The sequence below is a fragment of the Oryctolagus cuniculus genome, chromosome 20 (assembly GCF_051225735.1).
Source record: "Oryctolagus cuniculus isolate XC-2025 breed Fujian yellow rabbit chromosome 20, ASM5122573v1, whole genome shotgun sequence".
Lineage (NCBI taxonomy): Eukaryota > Metazoa > Chordata > Mammalia > Lagomorpha > Leporidae > Oryctolagus > Oryctolagus cuniculus.
In genome coordinates this window covers 49,763,639-49,778,955 of record NC_142886.1, presented here as the reverse complement: position 1 = coordinate 49,778,955, position 15,317 = coordinate 49,763,639, and the positions used below count along the sequence as shown (strand labels likewise).

The following is a 15,317-nucleotide window of genomic DNA, read 5'->3' as shown; positions in this document are numbered from 1 at the left end:
ACTCCCCAAATGGCCACAACGGCTAGAGCTGGGCCAATCTGAAATTAGGAGCTTCTTCCTGGTCTCCCATGTGGGTGTAGGGGCCCAAGCACTTGGGCCATTTTCCACTGCTTTCCTAGGCCATAGCAGAGAGCTGGATCAGAAAAGCAGCTGGGACTTGAACCAGCACTGTAGGTCGAGGCTTAGCCTACTACGCCACAGCCCTGGCTCTCTGTCCTATTCTTTTTTTTTTTTTTTTTTTGACAGGCAGAGTGGACAGTGAGAGAGAGAGACAGAGAGAAAGGTCTTCCTTTGTCGTTGGTTCACCCTCCAATGGCCGCCGCGGCCGGTGCGCTGCGGCCGGTGCACCGCGCTGATCCAATGGCAGGAGCCAGGAGCCAGGTGCTTTTCCTGGTCTCCCATGGGGTGCAGGGCCCAAGCACCTGGGCCATCCTCCACTGCACTCCCTGGCCACAGCAGAGAGCTGGCCTGGAAGGGGGGCAACCGGGACAGAATCCGGCGCCCTGACCGGGACTAGAACCTGGTGTGCCGGCGCCGCAAGGCGGAGGATTAGCCTAGTGAGCCACGGCGCCGGCCTCTCTGTCCTATTCTTATAGCAACCTATCCAAGAGTATCCAAACATTTAGATGGGAACTTACAACTGCTTACTTTTGTTACTCAATAATGAAAAACAATCCAATCAATAAAACGGGCAATGGATTTAAAGAGACATTTTTCCTTAAAAAAAAAAAAAAAAAAAGACGGAGGGCTTCCAGCGTTGTGGTGCAGTGGGTTACACCACCACCGCCAGTGCCGGCATCCCATATGGGCGTGGGTTTCAGTCCCGGCTGCTCCACTTTGACCCAGCTTCTGCTAATGCGCCTCTGAGAGCAGTGGAGGATGGTCTGAGTACTTGGGCCCCTGCACCCACCTCGGAGACCTGGAAGAAGCTCCTGACTCCTGACTTCAGCCTGGCCCAGCCCGTCGTTGAAGTCATTTGGGGAGTGAACCAACAGATGGAAGCGCGCTCTCTCTCTCTCTCTCTCTCTCTCTCTGTCCCTCCCTCTCTCATTCTGGAACTCTGCCTTTCAAATAAAATAAAATGACTCTTAAAAAAAAGGAATGGAAAATAAGCGTTGGTGAGGAGGGAGAGGAAATGGAAGTGCAGGACGCTGCTGGTGGGCAAGCGAAACGTACAGTGGCTGTGGGCGGCAGGACGGGGCTGCTTGGGGAGCTGAACACACGGTGGCCCCTGAGTGCAGCAATCCCACTTCTGGGTGACTGAAGCCAGGAAGCTGAACAGCGTGTGTACACACACCGTGTTCACAGCAGCAGTATTCAGGAAGCTAAAAGGTGGGACAGCCAGTGTCCATCCACGGACACAGGGATCAGCAGGTACAGTCTCTGCGCCCCGAGGAACACGATTCAGCTACAACAGGGCACGAAGCTCTGATCCCCGAGACAGCAAGGAGGAGCCTTACGAGCTGTTACACCAGCAAAATTTGTCAGGCACAAAAGGAGACAGACTTCATAACTGCACTTGCATGAGGAACCTAAAGTCGTCACCGTCAGAAGGTGGATTACAGGTTGGCAGGGGTGGGGGCAGGCGAGGTGGGGAGGTGCACCTTCGTGTCTATAGAGTTTCTATTTGGGACGACCACAGTGGAATGGCCGCACAGCACTGTGCACGTAATTAATGCCGCAGAATTTCACGTGTCAAATCGTCAAAATGACAACTTTCACGTTATCTTTTATCACAATTAAAAAGTTAACCTAATACACCAGCGACCACTGAATGTGTAATTTAAACAGATGAATTACATGGTAAGTGAATTATAAGTCAGTAAACGTATATTCAAATGCCAGATTTGGTTAATCTACGCTACAAAAAGCCCTTGCATTTTTTTTTTTTTTTTGACAGGCAGAGTGGACAGTGAGAGAGAGAAACAGAGAAAGGTCTTCCTTTGCCGTTGGTTCACCCTCCAATGGCTGCTGCGGCCGGCGCACCGCGCTGATCCTATGGCAGGAGCCAGGTGCTTCTCCTGGTCTCCCATGGGGTGCAGGGCCCAAGCACTTGGGCCATCCTCCACTGCACTCCCTGGCCACAGCAGAGAGCTGGCCTGGAAGAGGGGCAACCGGGACAGAATCCGGCGCCCTGACCGGGACTAGAACCCGGTGTGCCGGCGCCGCAAGGCGGAGGATTAGCCTAGTGAGCCGCGGCGCCAGCCCTCCCTTATATTTTTGACATAGATAAAATACCAAAGAAATTAGAAATCCAAAATGGGGTTGTTGGAATCCAACATCCGTGACTCTGACCAGTCTAAGCTGGCAAGAATCTGAGGTTACAAAGCCCCCTTAGCACCACACGCAGCTCAGGCTCTCGCTCCGGCTGAAGCTAGGCGCGACAGAGCCGGAGGCACCGTGCTGCTGCCTTGTGTGGTGAGGAGGGCGGCCATGTCATGACGTATGAGCACTGCAATAAGGATCCCCACAGTTAAAATGACCACACTCTGCGCACTGTAACACACGGACGGAGCCAGTGTTCACCCGACTGCCATGCCAGAGGAAAACCCTGCCTGAGAGCACTGAGGGCACTGGCGCAGTGTGGGCCCGGAGAGAAAGAGCAGAGCGAGAGCGAGCGCTTACTGGTTCCGTGAGGGTGCTGTCCTTCTCTAGAAACTGCACGACACAGTAGGCCAGCTGCAAGGAAGCAGAGGAGAGCGTTAGTGCTGCATTTCACGTGGACACGCGGCTGTGTCTCTTCTAGAACGCGGTCCTTGGCAGGGCAAGGGCCTGACGTGACTGCGCTGCTGGCCCCAGGGTAAGCCGCCTGTGGCCTGGTGGGCCCCCAGCAGGGAGGGACCCCGGGACTGACGCTCCCTGTTAACTGGCGATAGGAAGCTAAAAACAGTGAACAGGACGCGTCCTTTAGACCAACGCCTGCACCGCGTCAGACCAGTGTGACGGGTTTCCTGTGGTCCACCTGGAGACCGTGATGAACTTGTAATCTAGCAGCTGGGAAAAAACACTGAAAACCTGGCTCCATCTTGTACTAACCATTAATTTCTTTCGTACTCTGAACATGGTAACAATCTGGCTGGATGGAAAGATATTCCTAGTCACTGGCACCCAGAGAAGGGAGGTCAAATACAGCCCAGGAAGCCTAAGTCATTAGAACCAATTAAAGGCTATACTTCCTGGAATTCATCCCTTGCCACAAACTCAGGCCGTCTGGAGCGCACACTGTGGCGTGCCTGCTAGTGCCAGCCCCGTCTGGAGCGTACACTGTGGTGTGCCTGCTAGTGCCAGCCCCAGCACAGCTCAGGGGACGAAGGTAACGGCTGCGGACGGGGCGGGGCCTCCCTCACCCTTCAGCACGCTGCAGTCAGCGCAGCCTGAGCTCTGCCTGAACCTGAGAGAGAGACCAAGCCTCCTAGGTAAACGCAGCGCCTCATCAGTTAGCAACCACAGCTGAGCAATATTTCAGTGAAAGTGCAGAGTCCAGTTCTAAAAATTCCCGGCTTTTTACGGCTGGGTGTCTGGTCTTGTGGTTAAGATGCCTGCATCCCACATCAAAATGCCTGAGTCAACACCTGCCTCTGGCCCCTGACTCCAGCTTCCTGCAAATGCAAACTGGCAGGCAGCAATAGTGGCTCAAGCAATAGGGCTTCTTTTTCTAAAGCTTCATTTTACCTTATTTGAATAATAAAATTTAAGATTTTATTATTATAATTACAGAGAGAGAGAGAGAGAGAGAGGGAAAGAGAGAGAGAGGGAGATCTTCCATCTGCTGGTTCAATCCCTAGATGGCTGCAACAGGAGCCAGGAGCTTCATCCAGGTCTCCCACGCAAGTGCAGGGGTGTAAGGACTTGGGCCATTCTCTGCTGCCTTCCCAGGCACGTTAATAGGGAGCTGGATTAGAAGTGGAGCATCTGGGGCTTGACCTGGTGTCCATGTGGGACATTGGCACTGTGGATGGCAGCTTAACCTGCTGAGCCACAGCGCTGGCCCCTGGTAACTGGACTTCTGCCATCCACTCAGGAGACCTGGATTGACTTCTGGCTCCCATCTTCAGCCTGGCCATTGCAGGAATTTGGGGAGTGAACAGCAGATAGTAGCTCTCTTCTTCTCAAAAGAAAAATCCAAGCTTTTAGAATTTTTTTCACTTATATTTATTTGAAAGACAGACTTTGACAAAGACAGATACACACACAGATACATAGAGGGGCAGAGGGCAGAGGGATGGAGGAAGGGACCAACCTTCCATCCGTGGGTTCACTCCCCAGATGCCTACGACAGCCAATGCTGGGCCAGGGTGTGGCACTGTCGGGCTCCCCCATGGGAGTGGCAGGAACGTCAGTGCTCAAGTTTTGCTGCTCCCAGGGTCGACATCAGCAGGAAGCTGGAGCTGCAAGTGGTACTGGGACTTGAACCCAGGCATTCGGATATGGGATGCGGGTGGCCCAAGTGGCATCTTCAGCACTGTGCCCCACCCCACGTCCACAGGTTTTTTTTAAGATTTATTTGTTTATATGAAAGTCAGAGTTACACAAAGAGAAGAGAGGGAGAGAGAGGGAGAGAGGGAGAGAGGGAGAGAGGGAGAGAGAGAGGGACAGAGAGATGGAGAGGTCTTCCATCCGCTGGTTCACTCCCCAGTTGACTGCAATGGCCGGAGATGGGCCGATCTGAAGCCAGGAGCCAGGACCTTCTTATGGGTCTCCCATGTGGGTACAGGGCCCAAGGACTTGGGCCATCTTCTACTGCTTTTCCAGGGCACAGCTGAGAGCTGGATCGGAAGTGGAGCAGCCAGGTCTCGAACCGGCGCCCATATGGGATGTAGGCGGCGGCTTTACCTGCTACACCACAGTGCTGGCCCCAGTCCACAGGTGTTTTTTTTTTTTTTTTTTTTTTGACAGGCAGAGTGGACAGTGAGAGAGACAGAGAGAAAGGTCTTCCTTTGCCGTTGGTTCACCCTCCAATGGCCGCCACGGCCAGCGCACCGCGCTGATCTGAAGGCAGGAGCCAGGTGCTTCTCCTGGTCTCCCATGGGGTGCAGGGCCCAAGCACTTGGGCCATCCTCCACTGCACTCCCTGGCCACAGCAGAGAGCTGGCCTGGAAGAGGGGCAACCGGGACAGAATCTGGCACCCCGACCGGGACTAGAACCCGGTGTGCCGGCGCTGCAAGGCGGAGGATCAGCCTATTGAGCTGCGGCGCCGGCCAGTCCACAGGTTTTTTTTTATTATTTTTTTTATTTTTTATTATTATTTTTTATTTATTTATTTTTTTGACAGGCAGAGTGGACAGTGAGAGAGAGAGACAGAGAGAAAGGTCTTCCTTTGCCGTTGGTTCACTCTCCAATGGCCGCCGCGGCCGGCGCACCGCGCTGATCTGAAGGCAGGAGCCAGGAGCCAGGAGCCAGGTGCTTTTCCTGGTCTCCCATGGGGTGCAGGGCCCAAGCACCTGGGCCATCCTCCACTGCACTCCCTGGCCACAGCAGAGGGCTGGCCTGGAAGAGGGGCAACCGGGACAGAATCCGGCGCCCCGACCGGGACTAGAACCCGGTGTGCCGGCGCCGCTAGGCGGAGGATTAGCCTAGTGAGCCACGGCGCCGGCCCAGTCCACAGGTTTTTAAAAAGATGTTTTCCTATGTCATTTAATTTGGCATGGAACTCTCAGATTTTTCTCTAAGGTATTAGGTAATTTTCCTTTGAGAAGTTAAAACTCATTTAAAATTCTGCCTTCCAGAAATTTTTTCTGAAATTAAAGAAAAATTATTTATTTGAAAGGCAGAGAGAGAGACTGACTCTTCCATTGCTAGTTCATTCCCTAAATGCCTGCAACAGCCAGAGCTGGGCCCAGAGGAAGTGAGGAGCTGGGCGCTCCGTCCTGTCTGCCATGTGGGTGGCAGGGCCCGAACACTGGAGCCATCACTGCTGCCTCCCAGGCAGAGCTGGGACTGACCCCAGGCACTTGGGTATGGGATGCGCGTGTCCCCCCAGGTGGTATCTTGACCCCTGTGCCAAATGCCCTCCCCTCTGAACTCCGTAAAAGCAATCTTGCTTTACCTTCTTATCCTTTCAATTACTGGCAGAGCCTCGTTACCAAAGTCAATGATGTAACTCGAAACACACCCTTCTAGGCTGACTCGCTGTCCCAGCAGCAGCGGTCCCCGCCCGCCCTTCTAGGCTGACTGGCTGTCCCAGCAGCAGCGGTCCCCGCCCGCCCTTCTAGGCTGACTGGCTGTCCCAGCAGCAGCGGTCCCCGGCCCGCCCTTCTAGGCTGACTCGCTGTCCCAGCAGCAGCGGTCCCCGCCCGCCCTTCTAGGCTGACTCGCTGTCCCAGCAGCAGCGGTCCCCGCCCGCCCTTCTAGGCTGACTCGCTGTCCCAGCAGCAGCGGTCCCCGGCCCGCCCTTCTAGGCTGACTCGCTGTCCCAGCAGCAGCGGTCCCCGCCCGCCCTTCTAGGCTGACTCGCTGTCCCAGCAGCAGCGGTCCCCGCCCGCCCTTCTAGGCTGACTCGCTGTCCCAGCAGCAGCGGTCCCCGCCCGCCCTCACCTGGGGGTGGTAGACACTCAGGGACTTCACTTTGTGCAAAGGTAACAACACCTTCAGTAAGAAAATCTTGTGCTCTTCTTTGAGTGGTAAGGCAAATCCGTTAATTATACTGCAAAAAATAAAAAAAAGATTCGAGGTTTGAGTATTTACAAATTGCAGATTACAAACAGTTTGGGGTTTTTCTCTTACTTTGTTTTCCACATGAGAGCCCAGCAGGTGGAATGTTTCAGAGAAACGAGAACCTCAGTAGACATGAAGAATGAAATGCCTTCAGGGAAGCTTAGCCATGTCTCCCTTCTAGCTGTGAGGTCACTTAAAAACTGCACTGACAGAGGGACGCTAGAACAGCAGGAGCTCCTGGGGGCGTCTCCCCCACACCCAGCACCCTGCCTCGCTCTTGGCCTCCTGGGGCGTCTCCCCCACACCCAGCACCCTCCCTCGCTCTTGGCCTCCTGGGGCATCTCCCCCATATTCAGCACCCTCCCTGTTCACTGGCCTCCTGGGGCGTCTCCCACACCCAGCATCATGCCTCGATCATGGCCTCCTGGGGGCGTCTCCCACACCCAGCACCCTGCCTCGCTCGCTGGCCTCCTGGAGGAAGTCAGGCTCGGCACTCCCGCATGGGCAGTGGAGAACAAGCTGGAGCAGGAGGTGCTGGTTAAGGATCAAAGCTGTTCCCTTCTGCCAGAGAAGGAAGTCCTACCTGTAAGCTCTAAATTATTTATTTATTTATTTATTTGACAGGCAGAGTGGACAGTGAGAGAGAGAGACAGAGAGAAAGGTCTTCCTTTGCCGTTGGTTCACCCTCCAATGGCCGCTGCAGCTGGCGCACCGCGCTGATCCGATGGCAGGAGCCAGGTACTTCTAGTCTCCCATGGGGTGCAGGGCCCAAGCACCTGGGCCATCCTCCACTGCCTTCCCGGGCCACAGCACAGAGCTGGACTGGAAGAGGAGCAACCGGGACAGAATCCGGCACCCCGACTGGGACTAGAACCCGGTGTGCCAGCGCCGCAGGCAGAGGATTAGCTACTGAGCCGTGGCGCCGGCCACCTGTAAACTCTAAAGTTTCTGTCTCAGACTTCTGAGTTTATCCATCAGGTGTCATAATCAGGCAAAGGCTGGTCAGTGTTCCCAGGGGCTGCGGGAGGAGGAGGAGCAACTCCTAACTCCGTCCCCCACTACTCGTCACTCAGGCACGGTGGCCGGTCACGGTGACAGGCTGCCCAGTACACCGCTTCTGGGAGAAGGCAGAGCGGCACAGTGGCCCTGAGGCCTGCGCCCAGCACTTCTCGGTGCGCCCACTCTGACAGCCACACACGAGGGAGGTGCAGAGTCTCCCCGACTTATAGGGAAGCTTGCCCAAGGTCATACAGTGACCTGGGGGCAGCCCCCGAGCCACACCCAGGACTCTCGGAGAGGACTGATGTTCCATCACATCACGTCTCAGAACCACCAGGCAGCACCGATCCCCCGGATGGTGGCGTGTCCCATGAGGAAAGATCCTCCCGACACCGCAGGGAGCCACCCCGCCTCTGCTGCAGGCTCCCCCGCGGCCCAGTTCCTGGGAAGGTCCCGGACAGAAGTGCTCCAAGGGCGCTTGCCACGAACCCTGCGGAGTTCTGCTCGGCAAACGGGCTTGGAGGTCTAACATAAAATCTAACATAAAATCTATAGGTTGATTAAAAAAAAAACCAGCAAAAACTTTACTTGGGTTTAGATGATAGAACTTCTGAAATGCTGTGTTTTTTTTTTTTTTAAATCTGTTAAGATCAAAGCAACTTGAAATATTTGGATTTACTCAGTATCCTGTATGTACAACCCCTTCTTCTCACAGGCTTCCAGTATTAACCTGCTCATGTCACTATTTTAACACTGTTCTTGAGGAAGTCATTTCGATGGTGTATCCATAGAGATGATGTGAGGAGAGGGAGGGAGAAGCCACGCACAGGAGCACAGGTGGGGATGTCGCTGGGCGAGCTGTGATGCCAGGGTGGCACTCCACAGAACTCTTCTGGGGGCAGCGTTCGCTGCCTCGCCCCGTGGAAAGGGGAGCTGGGCTCCAAGATGCAGCTCCTTCTAGATCCTTTTGGCACACACAGACTCACCTTCCCAGTATTTCCAGTAATTCTGCTATGCCATTGTGATGCTCTGTTTCATAAATAAACCTAGAGAAAACAAAGTGTTGGTTAGGACCGACACTGACCTGAGACACGGAGGGGCGGGGGGCCGGTGGCAGAGAGCACACCCGTGTGGGACGCCCTTTGGGGGCAGCCGCTCACTGGCACCAGGCGGCCCTGTAGGAACCCAGGTGTGACCCCACAGCCTGGAGCGCAGAGGGCTCACCCACCTGCTGCACACCTTTCTCCAGGCAAGGGCCTCATTTTGAAACGTGTTAAGCACCTAGAAAAGCTTGCCCCCTGACTCGACCCCTCAGCCTGCCCGGCTGGCTTTATCAGGGCCCCTCCATCACCACACTCCCCTCTACCTGTCCATTTACTGCCCACTGCCCTGCAACCTACTACGTAAGCTGATGCTTGCTCAGTTTTGGAGTCTGCCATGTTTAGCACAGTCCCTGCAAAGGATGGACGGTCTCTTCTGAACACCTCTTGTCTACTTCTCCACTCACACCCTGGCCCTGGGCCCCAGCATCTCCCCTATGCAGCCCTGGCCTGCTGGGCCTGCCGTGCTTGTGGGGAGCTCCTGCACCCCACCTCCTGTGTAGGCCTGTCTCCTTCCAGATGGGACCCTGAGCACAGGGACAAGACTTGTCCCGGATTCTTGGTGCTAGGATTACACATAGCATCTGCCAGACTTGGAACCCATCTGTTGACTAAACCGAGGACAGGAGACAGAACGGGGACGTGTCGGGAGAAGGAAGCTGTGCCCCTGCAGAGGATTCCCATAGACAACGCTCCTGCCTGGCCCGGCTCCCAGAGTGGGTCTGAGCCCACACGGCAGAGTCACCTGCACAAAGTGAGAGTGGTGTGGGGACAGGTCCCTGCCTATCAGATGGAAGCCGAAGGTGAAGGTCTGGCAAGATTGAACACAATCACGCTGCAGTCTCCTCTTCCTTGTCTGTAACAAATGGACGGGTGCCCTCAAGGTCAAGAGCAGGTCACACACCCACAGCTGGGAGCTGCTTCTCAAGGAGGGGTCAAGGAGCTGAAGTGGGCAAGGCAGCGTGCGGGGCTGCAGGGCCAGAGCAGGGTGACCGAGGCCCAGGCCCAGGCACCGGAAGCAGAACAGCGGCAGGAGCGCAGTAACAGGAGAATGGGGATGGAACCCGGGGCCGAGCAGGGTGGCGGCACAGTCACAAGGAGGGGTTCCTGTCGGTTCTGCTCTCAGACCTCTGCAGCGTCTCCACTAAGGAGTGCTGTACCTGAGAAAGCTCCACCTGCAGGTTCCTTTTCACTTCACTTTTTGATCTGAAATACCTAAAACAGTGCAAGTGCAGAAAGTCACATCTCTGCTCCAGCACGCTGCCAGCCCCTCCGCAGGCCCGGGGCTGCCTGTGGTCACACGCTCGGCCGTAACCTCTAAGGGCGGTGCTTAGCCACAAGCTGGGTACCGTCCATCCCATTCCTCCCTGCTAGTGTGCTGTGCGCCCCACACAGAGGCGGAGCCTGTCTCCCCTCCCTTTGATCCAGACTGTTCTGTGAGCTGCTCTGACCAAAGCCAGTTCTGGTCGGCTCCCTTCCTTCCCTCCTGGAAGCAGTTGTGGGCCTGGAAATTACTGAGTGAGCCCTGCCCCCCGCAGGAGGCAGCCCAGGCGGGTCCCAGGCTCTGCAGAGCCCCTCCCCCAGCAGGGAGCATCCCGGTGAGCCCTGTGCCTTCCACTGCTTGCCAGGGCAGGCAACACTGTTTAACTGGCATCTCGACAGCCGACTAGAATCAAAGACTAGTTATAAATAGGAACTTTTACATTAACCTTTTCAGAAAGTTGAACCAAATCTGTCTGAAACACTTTCTTCCCGACTGGGTGTAGCTGCAAGACACAGCTCAACACGGTGCAGCTGAACACAGGGCCCAGCTCGCCTGCCTTTTCTCCCATGGAACGAGGAAGGAGTGGCATTGATGGTGAGAACTCAGACCAGTTATGGAATCCAAGCAATACGCTTGGTTTTGACTGCATATATTAAGATAATTGAAAGGAAGATTGAAAAACAACAACACCCCAAAACCCCAAGCCCAGAAAAAGACCACATTGTGGTATCAAGCCTTGCGCGACAGCTGAAGTAAACCGCGTGTAGTCATAACTGGTTAGGTATTCCTACAGCTGTTAAACTAGGTTCCTGAAGGTGTGGCGCGTTTTCTAGCTCTTTCAAGCAAGTGCTCAACGGCTGTGTGACTTCCCCATCTACAAATCCTACCAGGGCCAAGAAAGCAGGAGCACTGGGTACTGTTTCAGTTCAGGCCTAAAAGACTGAAATTTAAGTTCAATTGCACCTGTCCATGTTTTTAAATGACACGTTCTGCTAGGTAAGTACATCAGCCAAATACGACCTCGCAGAGCAGGAGAACATGATACAAGAAACAGGAACACAACGCCCCGGAGACTGACGTCACTGATCCCAGCTGGCCGTGGGCTCTGCTGCGGAAACCGACGGTGGGGATGCAGCAGGCGTTCAAGGCGGAGCCGCACAGCAGCTCTGACGGGAGAAGGCCTGGGGGTGGAGCTGGAGCCTCGAGGCTGTTGGACAGTGCGAGGTGGGAGGGGGGCTTCTGTGCAGCCTGCCGACCAGGCTGGGACGGCACTGATGAAATGGGATGCCCTCAGAGGGCTGCTGGTCTCGGTGGTGTGGATGATCCACCGCCCTCCGTCTCAGCTCCCTGTTTGCTCTTCCCCGGCAGGAGGCTCTGCCTGACCTGTGTGTCTGCCGTGGGGGATACCTGGCCTTGTCCAGGCGATGCCCTGGCCCTGCAGCTTCTTGTCCTCAAGTCACAGAGCGACGGTGCCACTCTTGTCCCCGCCACTGCTAGGAGCTATCACTGCCTCGAGCCATCCTGGAGTCACATGTTGCAAGGGGCGAGCTGACCTGAGAAGCCAACATGTGCAGAATCCACTGCTCATTCAGGAACCGCTCCAGGGGCAAAGGCAGCAGCAGATGGCAGACGCTGGTGGGTCAGAGAGACGTTCAGACTGCAAGGATCCACGAGGCTGGGGGCTGGGGAGTCACGTGAGCCCTGCACTTGGTATGCTAGAAGCATTTCTCCGTGACTTCAGGGCTGTGCCAGGACATCTGCAACCACAGCGTGGGCTCCCACAGGCCCAGGGACAGCCATGTGGTCTGTGCCCCCTGCAGCTTCTGCAGGTCTCCTTTCCCAGGTACATAACAGGAGCCCCCAGACCTCTCACTTGCATGCACAGACCTGCGGCTTCCTGGAGACCGATGATGTCACACCTCACCCCTCCCTGGACAACGATGGCTTCACACCTCAACCCTACCTGAACAATCCCTCCCTGGACAATGATGGCTTCAAACCCCATCTCCACCTGGACAATGATGGCTTCATACCTCATCCCTACTTGGACAACAATGGCTTCACACCCCATCCCTACCTGGACAATGATGGCTTCACACCCCATCCCTCCCTGGACAACGACGGCTTCACATCCCATCCCCACCTGGACAACGATGGCTTCACACCTCAACCCTACCTGGACAATGATGACATCACACCCCATCCCTTCCTGGAGACCGATGACGTCACACCTCATCCCTACCTGGACAACAATGGCTTCACACATCAACCCTACCTGGACAACGATGGCTTCACACCTCAACCCTACTTGGACAACGATGGCTTCACACCCCATCCCTCCCTGGACAATGATGGCTTCACACCCCATCCCTCCCTGGACAACGACGGCTTCACACCCCATCCCCACCTGGACAACGATGGCTTCACACCTCAACCCTACCTGGACAATGATGGCTTCACACCTCATCCCTACCTGGAGAACGATGGCTTCACACCCTATCCCTACCTGGACCATGATGGCTTCACACCTCAACCCTACCTGGACAACAATGGCTTCACACCCCATCCCTTCCTGGAGACCGATGATGTCACACCTCATCCCTACCTGGACAATGATGGCTTCACACCTCATCCCTACCTGGACAATGATGGCTTCACACCTCATCCCTACCTGGACAACGATGGCTTCACACCCCAACCCTTCCTTTGCTTGCTGATGAGGCAACCCACAAGGGGAGGAATTTGCACGTCCACGCATCCATTCCAACTGGACACTCCAGTAAAAATGGAAACAAAGCAGGACAAGGGTGAGGCATGGGGGGGTGGAGTGGCTCTGGAGGGTGCCCGGCGGCTGCAGTAGAGGGGCAGACGTTGGGGGTGGCCGTGCAGGGCCACACATGGACTTACCTATAAAATATATTATTAATCTGTTTTCTGATGTAAGCTCTCAAGCCTAAGAACTTCCCGTAGATTCTGTGAAGGGTGGTTTTCAGAAAATCTCTCTCCCGAGGATCTTCACTGTCAAAGAGCTCTAGAAGCTTCAGAAAGAAAGAGACACTTAGGGACCTGGTGTGACGGTGCCACAGGCCGGGATCTTGGGGTTTCTGTGGATTTGCACCTTACCTGCAACACAAACTTCTGATCAATATACTTCTTCGCTATATTAGGTTGGAAATCTGGAGACTCTAAAAATCTTAAGAAAAATTCATAAACAAGCTAGGAGAAAAAAAGAAAAACAGCACGTCAAACGGCACAGCGTTTTCTTAGCCAGAGATGAAAATGCACCGAGTTGAAGCTTTATTTGCCTGCACATAGCCTTTCTTTTTTTTTTTTATTTATTTATTTTTGATAGGCAGAGTGGACAGTGAGAGAGAGACAGAGAAAAAGGTCTTCCTTTGCCGTTGGTTCACCCTCCAATGGCCGCCGCTGCAGCCGGCGCACCGCGCTGATCCGATGGCAGGAGCCAGGATCCAGGTGCTTTTCCTGGTCTCCCATGGGGTGCAGGGCCCAAGCACCTGGGCCATCCTCCACTGCACTCCCTGGCCACAGCAGAGAGCTGGCCTGGAAGAGGGGCAACCGGGACAGAATCCGGCGCCCCGACCGGGACTAGAACCCGTTGTGCCGGCGCCGCTAGGCGGAGGATTAGCCTATTGAGCCACGGCGCCGGCCCTGCACATAGCCTTTCTAAGAAAAGCCACGTAGCTATAGACTCAATGTGAAACCACATGGCTTAATGTAATTGTAATTGATGGTAATTATTTTATTTATAAGAACTACAGACTGAACCCTTAAATGGCCAATGTCACTGATGCTTCAATCATACTGTTGTGAACCCAGGTGCAGCGGCCAACCCCAGGGAGGGGTTGGTAGCCCACCCACCGTGAGGGCCCTGAGACACAGACACCGACCCATCGCTGAGGGGCCGTGTGCAGGGAATGTCCGGCTCCCTCCCACGATGCCGCTCTCCCAGCGTGTGCTGCTGTCATGTTCCTTCCTGTGTTTCCCACCTCGACTTCCTGCTCCACAGTGAGCCCACTCCCTCCAGCAGGCCTGGCACGTGCTCTGCCAACACTGGCCGTGGCGCCTCCTGACCATTCTGCCTCTCACCTTCCAACTGCCCTCCCCGCCTACTGAGAACGGGCACAATGTCCGCACAGTCCTCTAGGCCCAAACCCAGTGGCTGTCATCAAAGTGGCCACTCGAAGTGAAAACACACGGACAGCCCCCACTTTGGCGATTTATGTAAAATGTGAGAACACCACGCCCCCTCCCCCAACGTTCCCTGTCCCGCTAGAATATTTCTGTTGTATTCACAGGTTTGCAAGGTCTGCCCCACCAAAGATCCACTGGTGGCGGCTGGTGTGCAGTCCGGCCTCACACCTGCTCTGCAGCCCCCCAGGCGCACGCACAGCTGCACACCCGAGCCCAGTACCTGCAGGTGAGGCCAGGCTGCTTCTAACGTTGGTTCATCTTCCTCGGGGTCAAACTCTGCTCCCGTGGGATTGGAGGAAGGTGGCAATGTTCGAAACATGTTAACTGCAAACTAAAATCCACAAAATCTAAAATTATAATCAGGCATTAGACATATTCACAGAGAGCATTTTTAAAAAGGTTCAAGTAATTCTTTGTATTTTTTGAATTTTTATCTGTTTGAAAAGGAGAGCGACAGAGAGCTATGGGAAGATCTTTAATCCACTGATTTACTCCCCAGATGCCGGCAGCAGCCAGTACTCAGCCAGGCTGAAGCCAGGGACCTGGAGCTCAGTCTAGTCTTCCAGGCGGGGGGCAGAGACTCGGGCACTTAATCCATCACCTGCTGCTCCCATGGTGCAGGGAGCTGGAAGCTGGAAGCTGGGACTGGAAGTGGAGCAGGACTCAAACCCAGGCACTGGGAGGGAGGGAGGGAGAGGGAGAGAGAGAGAGAGAGAGAGAGAGAGCGAGCGAGCGCTGCCGGTTCACTTCCTAAACAGATGCAATGGCCAGGGCTGGGCAGGACAAAGGCAGGAGCCAGGAACTCCATTCGGGTCTCCCAATTGGGTGGCGAGGGTCCAAGCACTTCTGCTGCCTCCCCAGGTGCATTAGCAGGGAATAGTATCAGGAGCAGAGAAGCCAGGAATTGAACCGGCATGCCAGTATGGGATGCCAGCACTGGCGTCACAAGTGGTGGTTCAATCTGCTGTGCCACATCAGCCCCCTACACATATCTTTTTAAAATAGAAAACTATCATTTGTTTGCAAGTTGTATGCCTAGAAACAGAGGCCAGAGATAGAAGACTGTCACAGCTGGGCCATCAGAAAT

At 54.9% G+C, this 15,317-nt stretch overlaps 1 protein-coding gene across 17 annotated transcripts in view; it reads right to left on the bottom strand.

The window, feature by feature from the left end:
• Positions 1–15,317, bottom strand: part of PPP2R5C (protein phosphatase 2 regulatory subunit B'gamma) — a 160,523-nt gene that overhangs the window by 25,448 nt on the left and 119,758 nt on the right. For 14 of the 17 annotated variants that reach the window (XM_051834796.3, XM_051834798.3, XM_051834800.3 and 11 more), the window contains 6 exon segments: positions 14,451–14,561; positions 13,142–13,234; positions 12,926–13,056; positions 8,641–8,700; positions 6,536–6,644; positions 2,626–2,679 (listed from right to left, as the gene is read on the bottom strand). In XM_051834796.3, the coding sequence (XP_051690756.1) occupies positions 2,626–2,679; positions 6,536–6,644; positions 8,641–8,700; positions 12,926–13,056; positions 13,142–13,234; positions 14,451–14,561 (558 nt within the window). 17 annotated transcript variants of the gene reach the window in all.